Source organism: Schistocerca gregaria, chromosome 3 (assembly GCF_023897955.1).
Source record: "Schistocerca gregaria isolate iqSchGreg1 chromosome 3, iqSchGreg1.2, whole genome shotgun sequence".
Classification (NCBI taxonomy): Eukaryota; Metazoa; Arthropoda; class Insecta; order Orthoptera; family Acrididae; genus Schistocerca; species Schistocerca gregaria.
In genome coordinates this window covers 321524124-321541899 of record NC_064922.1, presented here as the reverse complement: position 1 = coordinate 321541899, position 17776 = coordinate 321524124, and the positions used below count along the sequence as shown (strand labels likewise).

General features: G+C 50.9%; 1 protein-coding gene across 4 annotated transcripts in view; it reads right to left on the bottom strand.

Moving 5' to 3' along the window:
• Positions 1–268: 268 nt before the first annotated feature.
• LOC126353907 (ecdysone-inducible protein E75) overlaps positions 269–17776 on the bottom strand; it is a 407934-nt gene continuing 390426 nt past the window's right edge. For 3 of the 4 annotated variants that reach the window (XM_050003135.1, XM_050003137.1, XM_050003136.1), the window contains exons 4-6: positions 7727–7968; positions 3221–4138; positions 269–2388 (exon numbers count right to left, since the gene is read on the bottom strand). In XM_050003135.1, coding sequence (XP_049859092.1) covers positions 1591–2388; positions 3221–4138; positions 7727–7968 — 1958 coding nt within the window. In that variant the 3' untranslated portion in view covers positions 269–1590. Of the gene's footprint in view, positions 2389–3220; positions 4139–7726; positions 7969–12162; positions 12537–17776 lie in introns of those variants that run through there. The other variant, XM_050003138.1, reaches the window with a different exon arrangement.

Below are 17776 nucleotides of genomic sequence, written 5' to 3'. Positions count from 1 at the left end.
GGTTACAAGATATGGGGGAAACATTTCTGTGCTCTTGACTGGAATCATTTACGAGAGTTAATGTACCTGGCTGGTTAGTGACTGTTGATAAAGTCTTGTTATTTATATATGAACATGTTCTCCAAATCAGTCATCTGTTCCAACAGACATATTGTTTCATACACATGTAAAATACTGTGTAAACATAGTTCTGTTGATATGGGTGTGATATACTGGAAAGGTAGAGGATTGTGGGCGAAGGTATTCAGTTGAAAAAGAGAAATGCGAGTTTTTATATTTCACCAGACAAAGTTTATTCTGACGACCTCAACAAACTCCCAAGCTTACAAAAGTACATACAAGCACACCACGTGAAGCAGTGCGGCACGCGGGCTGGGCTACGCCGGGGCGAAGCCGAGTCCGCGGTCCGCCTAAATGCAGGGCACCGAGTCGAAACGGCTAGCGGGTCGCCTCTGTACTTGAAACAAATCTGCTAACTACTTTAATGCAATAAATGGACCAGATCACACAACTACGCGACAGAATTTTTTTCCTTATTCGAAACGTCAGAAACATCTCTTCCCTGCTTTATATGTGGAGGATGCTCAGAACAACCAAGTCTTTTTCTTACATACAGCAAGCAAAGGACACAGAAAAAAGATATGTAGGGAGCCACGGTCACCTGACTTTTCTCTCGAATACAAGTGCTTTTTCTCGAAAAATGTTAGTACAACGGACACAAGTTTACTATAAGACATCTCGTAAAAAGGTACGGGTACTTTGAAAAAACGGGTGGGCATCACATACTGGCCAACCTCCGACGACGCGTCCCCCAGAAAACGGGGGTATATAATAGTTTACGACGTACAGTACAAAAAACTCGGGGTGCAAACAGGCCCCTTTTACATACTACACTTACACGATATTAGTAACATTTATTTTTTTATAATTTTTTTTGTCTCAGGTGCCGTGGACTCCCCTCAGTCTCATATGCCTCAACTGGTGAGGTAATTGCTAAAAAACCTTAGTCCTCGCATGCAATAATGATAATAATACAGTGAAAATGACAGTCAAATGACGAAAAAAGTATAACTATACAAATGGATTGGGAAAAAATGTACACTTTACACAACTTTAGTTTTTTTTAAAAAAATGCACTGCCCTACGGAGGAATATATCACATACAATACAATAGGATAGGTGCACAAAAAATTCACTGACACACGAACGGTTGCGGGTCGCGGGGCGAGGCAGGCTCCCCCGCGGAGGAGTGTCTACTGCGGGAGTGTTCTCCGCGGAGGCTCCTGCGCTGCGCCCGCGGCCGCACCGACCACTCGGGTGGGCGTCTCGAGAGACTGGAGTGGCGGTCTGGAGGGGGAAATGTGACAGCTACGTACGACGCCGGCGCCACATTGTCCTCGGTAGCGCCGGCCCGCTTTAACATATTCTGTTCCTAGCGTAACAATATAGAGACTCGACACAAATAATAAAATTTCACACAAACAACACATAGAATTAATAAGTATTGTTTAAATAATAAATTATTTGGTTTGTAATACGGCAGGCTGCGCGCCCGGTTTGTACTGAGAGTCGGCGGAGCGCGCCCGGCGGTCAGGCCTCCAGCGTGACCACCATCTTGGTGGGCTGCGGGGGCGGCGGCGTCGGCGACTTCTTGGACAGGTTGAGCGGCTGCTGCGAGTCGGCGGCCACGTCCACCTGCAGCGCCAGCAGGTGCTGCGGGGGCGGCTGCGGCTGCTGCGGGGGAGGCGCGTGGTGGTGGTGTTGGTGCGGGTGGTGGGGGTGGTGGGGGAGGTGGTGCGGCTGCTGCAGCGCGTGGTGCAGCGGCGACGGCGCCGGCGACGTGGAGGAGGAGGGCGCGGGCGACGCGGGGGAGGGCGCCAGCTGGTAGGCGGCCGCCGACGTGATGACGCCGGGCGTGTTGTGCTGCTGGTGCGGGGGCGGGTGCGGGTGCGGCCACGCGTCGGCGCGCATGATGTAGCTGTGGATGATGTCGGTGCGCTGCCGCTGCTCGGCCGTCATGCGCGGGCCCTCCATCAGCGAGCGCGCCAGCGTCGAGTGCGTGCTCGACAGCAGCGACGCCGACGCCGACGGCGCGGGGGCGGGCGAGGGCGACGGCGCCGACGCGGGCGCGGGCGCGGGCGCCGGCTCGGGCGACGACACGAGCGCCAGGTGCAGCTGCGGGTGCATCTGCTGCGTCGCCGTCAGCGGCTGCGCCTGCGCCTGCGCCTGGCTCGCCGCCTGCGGGGGCGGCTGCGTGCGCAGCGCGCGGAACTTCTTGTGCGGCTTGTACGCCTCGTCCATCAGCGAGTTTGTGTCGTACAGCGGCGGCGCCTGCAGCACGCGCTTCAGCACCGGCATGTCCTCCACGATGCTGCTGCCCGACGTATGCTGCACACACAACAAAACACACTCGTCACTCCGCTCTTACATCCTCAAACATGCCAACACTAAAAAAGATTATTAGTATCGATAGGGTTGCCAAGTGCTCGGAATCGCGCGAGGCGAGCCTTACAAGGTCTTCCGATTATTACGGAGTGTCTGTTCCGTATCATTCGCGGATGGGGCGAAACTCAAATCTGGACAGTGAGCTCTACAAGATACTATAGCCCCCAAGTAGCCGAGGCGAGATTTTGTAGAACAGTGGAGGGAGTAAGAAGAAAAGGTAGTTAAGGCTGTTACAGTAGATTCCTGAAAGAAGGAGCATTGACAGACTCACGACGGATGGATCAAGAAGCCGCAACTGTCCATCTGGTCTAATGCTTGTGGAATAATAGAGCCGGCCGCTGTGGCCGAGCGGTTCTAGGCGCTTCAGTCCGGAACCGCGCTGCTGTTACGGTCGCAGGTTCGAATCCTACGTCGGTCATGAATGTGTGCCGTGCTTAGCTTAGTTGGGTTTAAGTAGTTCCAAGTCTAGGGGACTGGTGACCTCGGAAGTTAAGTGCCATGGCGCTTAGAGCCAAAAGTGATGTGTAGCGAAGATCGAAACGTATTCCGAATAAACGTACAAGTGACCCAGGCGGTGTTTCCACTTCCCTAGTGTATCGAAACTGATCGCGCATCCTAAGACGTCCCGTTTTCAACAGTGAAAGAGTGGCGTGCACTCTTGGAAACGTGGCAAACACTGCACACGCCGATGGCAGTTTTCTGAAGCGCGACGGTTCGCCCCGCGTGCCGGCACCTGACAGCCCTTCGGGGAGGTGGCGAGGTGTTGTGTACTTACGTGGTCGTCGTCGAGCGTGGAGCGGGGGCTGGAGCAGACGGAGGTGGGCGTGTTGTCGGCCTTCTCGGTGCCGGACTCGATGCCCGAGTCACTGGGGGAGTCGAGCTTGCGCACGAAGCGGCGGTGCGGGCAGGCGTCGGCCGCCTCGGCGCCGCACACCGACTCGCTGCTCGAGACGGAGCCCAGCGGCGACTTGACGGCCTCGTCGGCCCACTGCGGGGGCGTCGCCAGGGAGACGGGCGCGGGGGCGGGCGCGGGCGCCGCCACCTCCAGGTGCTGCTGCTCTTGCTGCTGCTGCTGCTGCTGCCACTGCTGCTGCTGCTCCGTCATCTTGAAGGCGAGCAGCTTCTCGGAGTGCAGCGTGTTGAGCGTGCGCAGGTCGGGCACCTTGCGCAGCAGCTCCTGCGCGAGGTGCGAGCCGGCCGCGACGCCGCCGTGGTTCTGCGCCAGCACGGCCTGCAGCGCGCCGCGCAGCTTGCACTGCATGCGCTCCACCAGCTCGCCGTTGCGCAGCCCGGGCCGGTCGGGCGCGATCACCACCACCGAGCAGAACAGCCCCACCTCGGCGTCCGTCAGCTGCAGCGCGTTCAGGCGCTCCGCGAAGTCGAACATGGAGTCCATGAGGAAGCGCGCGTTGGACGAGCTGTGGATGGCCTCGCGCTTCAGCATCTGCCCGTCGAGGCAGATCATGCTGTTGGTGTGCGCGTCGAAGAGGCACGCGAGCCGCACCAGCAGCACCTCGAACACGCCCGCCTTCAGCAGCGTCACCTGGTCGTCCTGCGGCAGCAGCGCGAAGCCCGGGATGCGCTTCGCGAACTCCACCACGCCGCGGATGGCCGGCGAGAAGCGCTTCGAGAAGTCCTGCAGCAGCTCCTGCTGGCCCGTCAGCGGCTGCGGGCTCGGGTTCAGCGGGCACGCCTGCGACCACACACAACACACTCCTGTCAGCCACTCGCCTCCTCGAAGTCAAAGCGCACCCACAGCTGGGGAGGCGTGGCGCGTGGCGGATACATCCTAATACACAGTATACAATACGCTCAGTATTCAGTAGTGACACAGGAACGATCATCCGAAACAAAGGAGTCTAGTCAACATAGGTCGGTTGGTTCGTTCGTTGTTCATCGGCCTCATAGGATTAGGGAAAGATGGGGAACGAAGTCGGCCGTGCCCTTTCAAAGGAACCATCCCGGCATTGGCCTGGAGCGATTTAGGGAAATCACGGAAAACCTAAATCAGGATGGCCGGTTGCATCAGAAATGTGATTCACAGCATCGAAGACGAAGAAAGACTCGTAGCTCCGAAGGTATGCATTTTAGAACCCATGCTTAGAGACTTTCTTGCTTCGATCGATCGGTGCTGTCGTATGCCTGAATATTAACCATTCTTCTTGCGACGACCTGTATCTGCAGTTAAGCAGCCTCGGTAAACCAGGCGCGCAATAAACTTCCCACTTAGCAGCAGGAGCATATGCAATACTTCTAATGGAATATTAACTGTAAGAGGTTATTAATGGGATAATGTAGTCCCGAAACATGAAAATAAACCACACATTTTCGACAACTGCTGTGTAACAGTTTCAGTACTGGTTCCTGATACTGTCGGACAATGACGTCACAGCAGATGGTACGACATTTGACGTACCAAACAAATGGGCGCCCTGTTCGTATGAAGGCGCACGTGATACGCGGCGATAATGTTTGTTTAACCGATCTTATTTAGCCGCAAATGAAAACTGCTACTGTGAACAGTATTGATATCTGACTAATGTTGAAGCTGATAATCTAACAAAGGGCGATTTCGGCCGATTCTACCGCTGCCCGCATAGCCCACACTAGGAGCCATGTTATATTGCGCGCATCGATATCCTTCAAGGTTACGACGAAAATGTTTGCGTTGTCGATAATATCGACATTCCTATCAAGGGGCGTTGGCGCAGTCGATGTGCCTTGGTCTCGCATTCGTGAGGACGTCGCGTCAAATCCCCGTACAACGATCATTATTTATGTTATGGTTTGAATACCTCAACAGTGTTTTTATTAGTCGTGGTCCTGTGAGAAATGGTATGCAGCTGCCTTTATCCTCAGAGTTGACTTAAACACTCTGAGCTACAGTTTAACGTGAATCCCTAATCACGGTGCTTCTTTGCACTTCTCATGTTAATAAACGCTGGAAGACGTGATAAGTGACAAAAATCTTACGACAGAGGGGATCGAACCAGGGACATTCAGATGGCACTTTACGCCTGGTTCACACGCTGCTTATTAATATTGAAATCGGCAAGAAATAAACGAGGGGAGCGGCGCGCCTATTCGAGGATTTGGAAGTTGGAGTGGTGAGTGGCGCGAGCGCAGACCGCTTCCTCGTATTTGCGTGCGGCGCGGTGCGGCTGAGTTGGCGTGACGTCAGCGGCGACCTCAGCACGGCCGCCAAGGTCGCGATCGATGGCAGCGGCGGGCCGGCTGCAGCGGCAACGCCGCAGGTCCCTGACCGCAGGGGGACCGCGCTTCGACGCCCGCCGACCCCCCTCCTGCTGCACCCGCGTCCCGAGGGGTGCTTCAATAGCGTCGACCTCAATACAGTTTACCGACCAAAGGTCTCCAAGACTTCGCTCCGCAACTGTCTGCTTGTCAGACGCTCACCACAAGACGGTGAATGATGCAACAGATCGAAATGACCGCTACAGCGATAGCTGATCCTTCCGATTAAGGCTATTTTTGTTCCAGCTACTTCTAGACGAACTATTAACAAACAGGTTTCAGACCTACTAACCGGGACTTCAAAAAATCAAGGAATTAAAATTATAAACGGAAACGTTTCAATAAAGACGTTATTTTGAAGATGGACCATAGAAAGGTATGGGACAAGGATAAGGAATGATTTCGGCTGTATCCCGTTCAAAGGAACCGTCGCGACATGTATACTGTGCACGAGTTAAGGAAACTCTAGAAAAATTCGAGGGCCTGTGGTCTGCTGGACATTCGAACCTTGTTCCTTACGAATGCTATTTCGCAGCATCGCTCGTGGGAAATAATATTCCGGCAGTGCCTTGATGCTTTGCAGAGCCGATGTTGACATAACAAAGCCACTGCGGACGAATTGCGTTCGGCAACTCTGCGGAAGTTCATTTCGAAAGCAGTGCACCGGGAGCTGACGAAGGCGTAAACTCTGACCTGAGACATCGGGTTAATATTCAGTAGAACACGGGTTCGGAGTTCCTTTACTGCAAATAAAAGACGCCCCGATTTCGTCACTACTGAAGTCACTTCCAGAGCTGCAGACCTTTTTTTTATTCTTGCTTCTTTCGTAATTTGACGTCAAACCTTATCTCTTATGACTGTTGGGCGTCTTTATGTCATTACCAGATCCTGGCTTCATATCTCGACAACAGGAGAGGAATATTTAAGGCGCCGTAAATAGCTGCGCACCATCTGCAGACGCATGTTTAATATGTGAGCTTCGAATTCTCTAATCATTATCTCTCATTCCGCCGTTTTGTTAGGAAGTATGGCCTCGTTTGAATCTGAAAGTTTTTCGTGTTGCCACTTGAACTTTGTTTTTTATTCGTGGGGAGAATTTTTGTTTGGCTATTCATGCCCTTATTGCTACTGCTCGTTCTCCTACTGTGTTCACGCAATCCCGCCTCTTACAGGTGGGATGCTGACTTTTGTACCACACTGAACGACAGAATTACAAAATAATATAGCATAGTCTTGTTGCAACCCTTAGCGGCTCGCATCTCACAACTATTCATGAAGTCGCGTTTCCGGCTCAGATCATTTTTAATATGTGACTTGTAAGTACGGCATCTTTTACCAGTCAGTACAAACTTTAATTTTATTAATGTATTATATACCTAATATGTTTTGGAACAGTTAGTCTAATTCTGAAGACAACGCCCATAGTAGCGTCGAAACCTGGTCAATTTTGACTTAATATTTGTGTTCTAATGTAATAGCAGATTTTATTTTTAGCTCTAGTATGCAGGAATCGAAAAATTACGTGTTTCGCTGGCAAATTACTGTCCACAGATTTGAGGATTACGCCAGAAATAATCGCGTAAAGACGTAATTGTGTCGGGGCAAATGCACACCAGTGGGGTGCTGTGTTGCTCCTCCCGACCAGGCTACGAGCGAGGAAAAAACTGCGCCTGCTGGCGCTTCTTTTTGCACTCGTCGTTGCGAAGCCACATTGGGCAACAGCGTCAGAGGTGAAGACGTCACGAGTCCGGTAAGCAAACGCGCTGCCCGGCCGTGGATTACGGGGCGGGGCCGGGCGGGGCGGCCGACCTTGGCTCGTCTTCCCGGTAACGAGCCGAGCCAGAGACTTCCCGGCGCGATGCCCGCGCCACAGCGCGGCCGCCCGCGCAACTAGCGTGGCTCGCGCCGCAGACTAGGGTGTGTGCGCTCTCGCTGTCGGGTCGGGAAGGCAGCTTGACGGGACTGGACAGGGCAGGGCAGAGGGATGATTTTGGAGCGCGCCGAGCCAGACCGCGGAGCAGAGACTCACCAGAGTGGCGGGGCAGCTGGTGTAGGTGGGGCGCGCGCGCGCGCTGGCCAGCAGCGGCGCCACCTTGTCGCGCGTGAAGTCGCACGTGTCGAGGTGTGCGCGCACGACGCGCGCCAGCAGCGCCGACTGGTCCTCCAGCTCGTGCGCCAGCGCCTTGTCGTGCGACCGCGAGCTGGAGCTCTGCTGCATCGCGGCCAGGATGCGCGCCTTCTCGCGCTTCGGCACGCGCCCGAACCGCACCGCTGCAAGCAGAAAGCGCGCGTTCCAGGCAGGCCGTTCCCACACACCATCCTTAAAATCTACACGTCACACTTCACAAAATGTCGCATCGCACACCGCACCAAACGGGCTGCAAAAACAATGACACAATCAGACACTCTCCCTCTGTGTCAATCACCACCTTGGATCCCCTAAATACAACATACATCACAAGACATCACCGATACCTACAGCTCTATACACGAGAGCTACCCTGTCTGGTCCCAACCGCCCACTAATGAGCGTTCCAGCTCTCATCGTGGCAGCTAAGTTATAAGGCCCTTAAAAACATTTTACGCTTCTATAAAATTTTGACGTAAAGTTTTCACAAGTAATTATTGTTGTATGATTTAATTTGTTTTAACTATGGCCGCGCGGGAATAGCCGAGCGGTGTGATGCGCTGCAGTGCGGCTGGTCCCGGCGGAGGTTCGAGTCCTCCCTCGGGCAAGGGTGTGTGTTTGTCGTTAGGACACTTTAGCTTAAGTAGTAAGCTTAGGGACTGATGACCTTAGCAGTTAAGTCCCATAAGATTTCACACACATTTGAACATTTTTTTAGAAACTATGTTTCGTAAATTTTGTGAAATGTTCCTTGCCTACTTATATCAACGTTACTGAGGAACTCGTGGGCGGTTAGGAAATTTAACTACTAACGAAGATACGGGAGAGAAGGTTGACTAACCCTGCTATACAGCGATTCATAAGCAAAACCCGGCTAAACCTTGATATTAAACACATCTTCCCCCCTCCCCTCTTCCTCGCCCTCAAAACTTGGTTGTAATGACTCACGTGTAGCCCGAGGTCTAAATCAGTGTGAAAGGTGATAATTTGGTTGTGAACTGGCGAAGCCAACGAATGTGAACACAAAACTAGGGCTTTCCTAACAGTCTGACTACAGAGTAGCCTGATGTTTACGTTACCGCCAACATTTTGCCATATTTAACGCATTTTTCGTCATAACCGCTAGACGGAAAGCAAATTAGGAACACGAATGTTATATAAATGACAAGTCTGCGACGAGTATTTTGATGCATATTATGTACATAAACTACGAAAATTGTAAAAGAGAGGGGGGGGGGGGAAATCTACTACGTAAATCGTACCCAAAATCCTCTTAGGTAACTGTAGAGAACCTATGCACGAAGAAAACTGCGATCATTACGCTGTCACTTTCACATACCTCGCGTAGGTGTCATCGATTACAGCACTTACAAGGCCACATACACATTCATTTTTGCCTCGCTCAATAAACAAGTCCAAAGGTGAAAAAAATCGATAATACTGGTACGATATACTCTCCGCCTCTGAAATGTGGCTTGCCGAGTATGCAAATAGATAGCTAACTGCAACAAGATTTTAGTGTACTCGTGTCGTCCCTTCAAAATTCTTGCATGTGCTGACAAATCTGAATGGTAACACCCAACTTTTCCTAGGATAAGTTGGACGGTCACAACTTGCTTGTGAGCTGGCGAAACCAAGGACACTGAATGTACAATAGAAGAGATGATAAGAGGTGGATCGAAAGTCTACACTCCCTCCATTCATAGCTCTTACTAAATACAACATAGAATCCACAACACTGCGTACCCAAAACTTTTCACTTACGCAAAGCATTGTTGAGGCAGTAATCGTGTCAGATCTCACATAATAAGAAGACAGGACCCAGCCGAGAGTTGAAACTGGCATTTGTAATGTGATCACTTCAAGCACGATATACTTCAATAATATCAAGGAACGGGAAATTTTGTGCTATACCGAGTTGTAACCATTGCAATACCTCCATGCAACGGTAGCTCATGAAATAAGCAACGAAAGATGCCGCATGAATTTGCTTTTATAAATTGTGACTGAGTACGATGTACAATATGCTCCTTCCGCTCAGTTATCTAGCCGCCTGTCCAATGTATTCACCGCGTAACACCGTGAGGCTGTTGGTGTGTAACGAGAACGCGGCAGGCGGTTTTGAGCCGGACGCCGGCTGCATCCTCTTACGCAAGAGGGCGGCGCGTGCGGGATTTAAGGCGACGTGTGCTGCGTGGGTGCGGACGCAACCCTCTTGCGTCACGGCAGTCCAGAGTCACAAGCAAAGCAAACAGCTGCGCCACCCACCGAGAAAACTCTCCACAGGATTCTACGCAGTGACACTTGGCTACGGAACTACATGTCCAAGTTAGCAAGTGCGGGAACTGCCTGCAAGGGGGAACAGAAATTAAAATTCTGGAGCAGCTACAAGTCGCACAAGGTAGTGTACAGAGAAGGCAATAAAGTAAAGCAAACAAGAACTGAGATCAAAATATCCCCTGTCTCCAGTATCATTTCACAGACTGGAGAATGGTTATTGTTATTCATACATAATGAAAATTTATTATAGATAGCACTGGACCTCGGCACACGCGTCTACAACCTCAAAAGAGGAGCAGTAACGATACAGTGTATTACTCCTGCAGTACCTTCGGATTAACAGGCAATCTCTGCTCACTCATCATAACGTCCTACAATACGGCGTGGATTTAACACAGACAAAAGTATATGCACTGAAACTTTAAACACCAACCGAAATAGAACTATAGATCGTTGCTCTTTAAGCAGTCAGTGTGACCATGGTATTATGTACTGCTAAGAAGCTACAACGTAGTAGAATACGCCACGGATCAACTGAGCCAAAAAACCTTAAACACGGATCCAACTGTACTGTAGATCGCTCCTCTTTAAGCAGGCTACGGGACCACTGTGCCATCTACTGCTAACAAGTTAGAACGTTCTAGAGTACGATATGGATGAACAGACGCAAAATTGCATGCAATGACACTGTAAATATGAACGAAAACATTGCTTTAGTTCGTTGTACTAAAGACATGCAATGTGACCATTTTCCTATCTGCTGCTAACAAGTTAGAACATCCTGCCGTGAATGAACTACTTCGCGTCAACTTTGCAAAATTCAGAGATTTCAGTTATATTCTGGATAGTTTTGGAAGGCACTCTGATTTCGTCAAAGAAACATGAACTGTTGGTCATTCGAGAATTAGTAATGAAGTGCACGTTTGTAGACATCACCTCACTATACATCCACGGCACCACTACGGTTACGGAATGGACATGTTAGCGGCAGCATGGATAAACTGGAATAGCTTTTTAAGAAACCCGGCACACCGACACCTATAGTGCTGGTGACAGATTACGGGTTTCGGGCACGACTCGCCACTTTAAGAAGCAGTAGTTCGCTCGCAGGCACTATTAAGACCAAACAGTGAAGCAGAAACAGCGGTTGACGTATCATTCCAAGTATCCGACAACATAAACGGGCGCCTCACGAAGTCACTACACGAACACTGACAATGAATGAGGATCGGGTGGAGGTTGCGCGGTTTTCGCCCGGGTGCAGTTTGTCACGGCGAACACGCACGCATAGCGGAGGGCGGTGTTTGCAGCAGGAGAAACAGGCACGGGCACGTATATTTCTGTAACAGTGTGGAGGCAAGGCGTGATCGCCACGTGAAGAGGCAGCGGCCGACGGCGAGCGCCACCGGCCGGGTGCACTGCCCCCACGGGATGCTGCAGCGATCTGCCGCGGCGCTTCCGGGGTCGCTCAACCCCGCGCGGTTCGAGCCTCGCCGCACTCGATTCTACCGGATCGCGACACCGAAACACTGCCATTACGGGCTTTTGTGGCGTCTGGCAGAGTGAATGCGAGCTGAGCCTTTAATGGTGCACACGGGAGGCAAGGTGCGGTGCGCGGACTACCAGAGGTCCACAGCCACAGGCGCCGGGGGCAACAACCGTCGCGCCGCCAGGGGGCGCCGACCGCACGGGCGATCTCTCTCTCTCTAGCGCGCGCGCGCCCGGGGAAAGCGAAAACAAGACTCACTTTCACGCACGCAGCGTCGTAAGTAGGTCTGTAGAAAGCAACGCGTCCCGTTGGGGAGGGAAGCGAGCGCAGCGGCGTGTTCCACAAATTCGTCCACTACTACGCCACTCTGCAGCACTTCTGATAAAAGCAAAAAAAAAAAAAAAAAGGTCCCTAGCATCACTGATCGGAACAAAATACAGAGAAGACTGACGCAGAATGGCTGGTGAGGATGCGTAAAAAATTATTAAAAATGAAGCACGAGACACGAGAAAAATCACACACACACAGACACACGCAAGTAAAACACAGTAGCCGACAGGATACGTACGTGCATTATGATAGTTCACAACGCCGTTTAATATTCCCTTCAAAATGGGCAACTCGTCACCCATCTTGGAGACCACTTTGGGAGCAATGTTGGCGGCCACTGTAGCACTGGGCGGCGTGAGAAAAGCGTCCTCTTCGCCTACTGCGGTAGCGCACTGGAGTCGAAGCGACCGTACGGCGGTCGCCGCCTGCGGTGAGACGCGCGGGCTGTGGCGGCGTGCGGAGCGGTCAGTGTCCCGTGTAGCGGTGGAGCTGCCGTCGCTCGGGCTGTTCAACTGTGTGCTCGCAGCGCACAAGTCCGCGCAGTTGCATTCCCAGCGACCGACTGGCGGAGCGGCGGCCCGCGCGCGGCCCCCTCCCCCGCGGCCTCGAGCCGTGCCTCCCCCCTCCCCCACGCCCCTCCCCCAGCCACCGCCGCCCCCCACTCCACCGGCCGGCCCAGCCCTTGAACTTGCTTTCAGCGGCGGCCGCAGCGGCGCGACCTACATACGGCGCTCAGCCCTCCCCCCCCCCCCCTTCCCGCTCCGCCCTTCCCCTACCGGGCAAACTGTGGAACATAGCGAGCGTAACCGCCCGATTCGCGCTGCGCAGTGCTCGCTACATTTGCAACAGGGCACTTCTGCCTCTCGTTTTCACCTTCGTCTGTACTCTCCAGACCACAGTCAAATGCATGGCAGAGGATACTTCTAACGTTGTAATTATCTTGCCTAACTCCGCCTCCGTAGGCGATAATGAAACAGAGTACAGCTTTCGTCTTTGGACTTGGAGAGATATTAAGAGTACAGAAACGCTCTGCCTGAAGAACTAAGAGGACAAAGAAACGGAAAAGCCTAGCGCTGCTGCTTTCGGCACCGAAGGACCCGCCTTCGATTACTGGTATCTTCTCTCAATTTTTTCTAAGCTAGGGAGGTCTGGGACGGGCTTTACCCTCACCTTGGTGACTTCAAACGAGCAGCTGCTTGAATAAAGAAGCAGCACCATCATCAGCATTCATCTACTGGCAACAAAAGCTGGAGAGATGAACGAAATGATGATCACAAGCCCCACGATTATACATCGCTCCTTCTACTGGTTTGTAAGCAACAGGCCCAATACGTAATTCGTGACTCGCGGTTCAGTTTATGTTACCTTTAGCACTTCTGTGTTTTGCATAGAAAATACTGTATTTTAAATTTGTGTGAGGCACACACGGACTGCTATACCCTCTAGATGGGTCAATACATCGACATAAATAAACGAATGTATCACGTATTATAATTTCTCCCCGAGCCGCATATGGCGCACTGGAAGAATGAGCGCTTGAAAACCTCTCAACGCGTTTTAATCATTCTAATCTTGTCTTCGCCGTCCATACGTACCTGGGTTGCAGTGTTTTATTGGATGCCTCATATAATACCAGTCACTAATATTTTTTAGGTACGCTTCCTCGGAACTGTATGGCATCTATCTGTTCTAAAACGTTACCGACAAGCACACAGAGACTAAACGGGAGCAGTGCGAGTAAGACTTTACCCAAACTATCACAGTAAAGAGCCATTACACAGATTTTTTTTATCCTGCACTCTATATTCTTTAACCAAACAGAACCTAAAGGCAATCCTATGTCAGTGCACGTTCGAATGTTGCATACATGTTTCTTGACAGCTATGAACTACCACTTTACAAACAGAAATGGCGCCTTGTCCTTCAGTTTCTCAAGTAAGAATTTACCTGCATTTCCGTAAAGTCATGGCCTCGTAATCTGAGTTCTCGTCTGAAATGGAGAGTAGAACAAACTGGGATTGCAACTTGCGGAGTCGAACGAATATCTGGAGACCTCGTTCGAACACCCTCTGAAGTCGCGGAAGCAAGTCATGTATTACAAGTGCTTCCGCATGCTGCTTTTCTGGACGTTCACTAAAGATCTGATGGCCACAGACGGAAATAATGAAGGCGATTCTTTCACACGGAATATGGTGATCCATTTGAACAACTTTCCCAAACCAGAACACGTAACCGTAAACCACACAGAGTGGAAGTATTTTATTTGTGAGGCAAACCTCTGCAGCCAGTCTTCTGTACGCATGCTTTGCCGAACATCGATTCCTGTTAGAACATCGCTCTATTTTTCCCAACGTTTATGCCTATAAATTTTGACTAAGGTTTTGAAACACCCATTATTTCAGTTGTCACCAATACAACTGCATATTGTTAGTTCCTTTCGTGCTCGTTAATTACGTTAGAGTGACATACGAATCGTACTCAGTGACACGTTGGATGATCAATCAAATTGTTCGATACTTTGACAATAACCGTAACAATATTACTACCAAAGTCCGTTGACTTCTAGTTAGCCATAGTCTTTGAAGAGTTCTGGAAATTTCTGTCCTACATGTATACGGGGGGAACTGTCGGTGTTTTGATTTACGACGCTTTAGTCTTCTGCTCTAGAACCTACCTGAAGGGTATTCAGTATTAGAACCTACGGTATTCATAGGAAAAGCACTCTCGGCTGATGTAACACTGTTTCCAGTTGTTCCTTCAGATATTAGCTCGTTTGCTACTCGTGTCACAAGAGACGGCCGGAAATTTTATTTTTTCTCTTTCGGAATAAGCACACAATAATGCTTTTTGTAACGAACAATAGTATTACCTTAACAATACGAGAATGTCAGAGGATTTAAAGAGCAATATTTCATGATATTGTTTAGAAATACATTTTTACAATAAAAAGAAAGATGGACGTTAACATTTCACAGAAAATTATTGAAATCGAGCGGTGTACAGGTAAAAATACCTTGATTTACAAAACGTAACGTTCGATTTCAAATTTACGTCCTCATTATAACAGCCTCACGGCGACAAGCAGACAATGGATGAAAACACGCGGTTATAAAACCCGTCGAGTGACATTGGCCAAGGAGAACGCGATCCGCGAAAATAAAATGGCCGGCAAGGTCAGCGGCGGCGCTGCTCCGTCGCGCAGCCGCTCGGGGGTCACCTTTCGAAAATAACACGATGACACACGAGCACGACGCGCAAGCGCCGCACACACCAAATTTTCCGTGACGCAATGCGCTCTGTATATCAGTTTACCGTGCACGACAGCTGCACGTTATTGTTTTGCGAGCCATTCCCGCGAAATGCAACTGTCGGATGTCTATCGAATTCGCTGCGTCAAGGATGATAAAAGAAAGAAAAAACAATTTTGACGCCAGCGCAGTCTGGTGTCGATTAGAGGAAATTACCTACTATGTTCAAGAACCTATTTGCATTCGGAAGGGGGGGGAGGCAGGATTTGGATACAGGTGATGAATGACAGTGGCAGGATTGGGAAAAATATTTCGCACTATACTGTGCAGGAAATACTGCGCCGTCACCTCGCGCCGTCGCGAAAACACCTGAGCCATGCTGCAGAGGCAAGGACACCGGTGGCGGTCGCGCCGAGTACGTAGTTCCGCCGACCTCCGCCAGGCGGCGGTAGCGCGCTTGCTCCCGCCGCAGCAGCAGCGCCGCGTCGCGGCCGCGCGCTGAACCACCAGAGTTCAAGTAGCGGTACCTACGTCACAGGGGGGCTGGCCTCTGGAGCGGGAGTTCAACCGGCGCCGTCTCACAGCTGCGGTCGGAAGTGGCCGCCTACGAGGAAGTCGGTGGAAATTGGGTCTGCGGAGGACAGAGAACTCGTCGCGGCTGTAGGCGTGCGCAGATGCGTATCGTTCGTAAAATGTACTGCGACGCTACACAGAATGGACTCGTCATCGGTATTACCAAGAAAGAAGTGAATTAAGTACGCCATGAGAACTATACGAGAGGCGTTTTCCTGAAATTACAGATCAAAGTCATTTTGACGGGCCACGATTTAGCTCTTCTTGGAAAAAGAGAGTATTAATGACGAAGTTAGTGTGAAGAGAAAGAGGAACCACTGCTCGGGGCCCGCAGCAAAATGCTTGTTGACAGTCGTAACGGAGCGGCGGGCTGTGGTGTGAATCACCGCACGCTTTGTTAGCTTAGGCACCGCCCAGATGTTTAAGTGCCCCAGTTTACGAGTCAGAGGGGGCAACGACCGATAGCAGCGTGAGCAAAGGGGGCTCCCTCGACGTCATTCCGTCCAAAAAGAAACCGGGTTAGAGAGGTGAATGCGCTTTGGGCACACGCACGCCGTGCTTCTCATTCCTCAAAGGAACTAGCGAATAAGCTTCAGTTAAAGTGTTGAGAATCATCGAAATTGAGACAAATGAGGCAGTGATGTTACATAGGCGCCATACAAAATACAGACATCATATAACGGAAACTAATTAAAAATACTTGAGGGTAATAATTGCTCTGGTGAAAGGTGAAGAACGGACGCTTAATTCGAGTCCCATAGGAGATATACACAAGACATCCATAGAAATGACAGTGTGCATGACTGTGATTCGAACGCAGTATGTAGCGTTTTGCAGGAATGCTATTACCAACTATTTCATCGAAGCACGGCTCAGAACCTAGCCTCGCAGATTTACTTGCGCCAATACACCCGTTACAAGCATTGTCCACAAGGTAGCTGGTCCAATTCCTAGCATGGCGATAAGCTTCAGTTTGCCAGGAAGCTTCATAACAGCCCATACCTTGCTGCAGGGCCAAAAATTCCTTCTGGAATACATCCACTGATATTTGTTCTAATAATGATCCTCAGTGACTGAAAAACCTGCTGCACATCTTTCAGTCGGACGCCACTATGTTGACTTGCATTTACCCAAAGCTGCCCCAGTAATTCTACCGGGGAAAGATGACCTACAGTTTAACGTGGAATCCGAACCACGTGTAGCACCTGGCAAATCTTTACATCAGTGAGAGGTGAAACCTAGGTTAAAGAGAGGCTGAAATATTTCGTGTCCGACAGGGATTCGATCTCGGTACTTATCGTTTCCAGGCAATCGCTTCACTGCTAGATTACCAGACTTGACAGATTTGTATCACCTGCCATTGCCACGTTCTATATCTTGCCTGGTTCTAAAGCCACAGGCAACGAGCTTCGCGAGAAAGTAATTCCTAACATGGAATGGGCAAAAACCATTAAAGCGGGAAAAAAAATTGACGGAGAAGGGGTTGACTCTAAGAAGAATACAGTATATTGAAATTTTGCGAAGCTGAGTGGAAGACCCATGTGGATTTCAACCTTAACAAGCTGTGAACTTTTTAATCTGCTTTGCTGGGAATTTTAGCACTCCCGCAGGCCCAGGTAACAACGGTGTGCTGGATCGAAGCCAATAAGAGGTCGGCACGGTTGGAGGACGAGTTTCACAGTGAACAGCAGCGTGCGTTCCGTTTCCATTAAGAGGGAATAAGCTGCAATAGATCGCTGCTGGAGGTGGCTGGCTGTCCCGGGGGCGTGAACCCGCCTGGTTCTGTCGCAAGGCGCCATGTCGCAACGCAACGCTGCCGCGCGCCGCCGCACTCTTGCTCAAGTCGCACACTTTCCAATCCGATGTGACCCGCGGGGGCAACGAACTCGGGACTTTCGCGACGTAATCCGCGCCGACGTCACTGCTGCAGCGTGACTCGGCCGCCGACTCACGCACGCTGCCCCTCCCCCTCCCCCCTTCCCCCCCACCTGGCCGCTCACCCATGTGTCCCATCCCCTCCACTAAACCCCA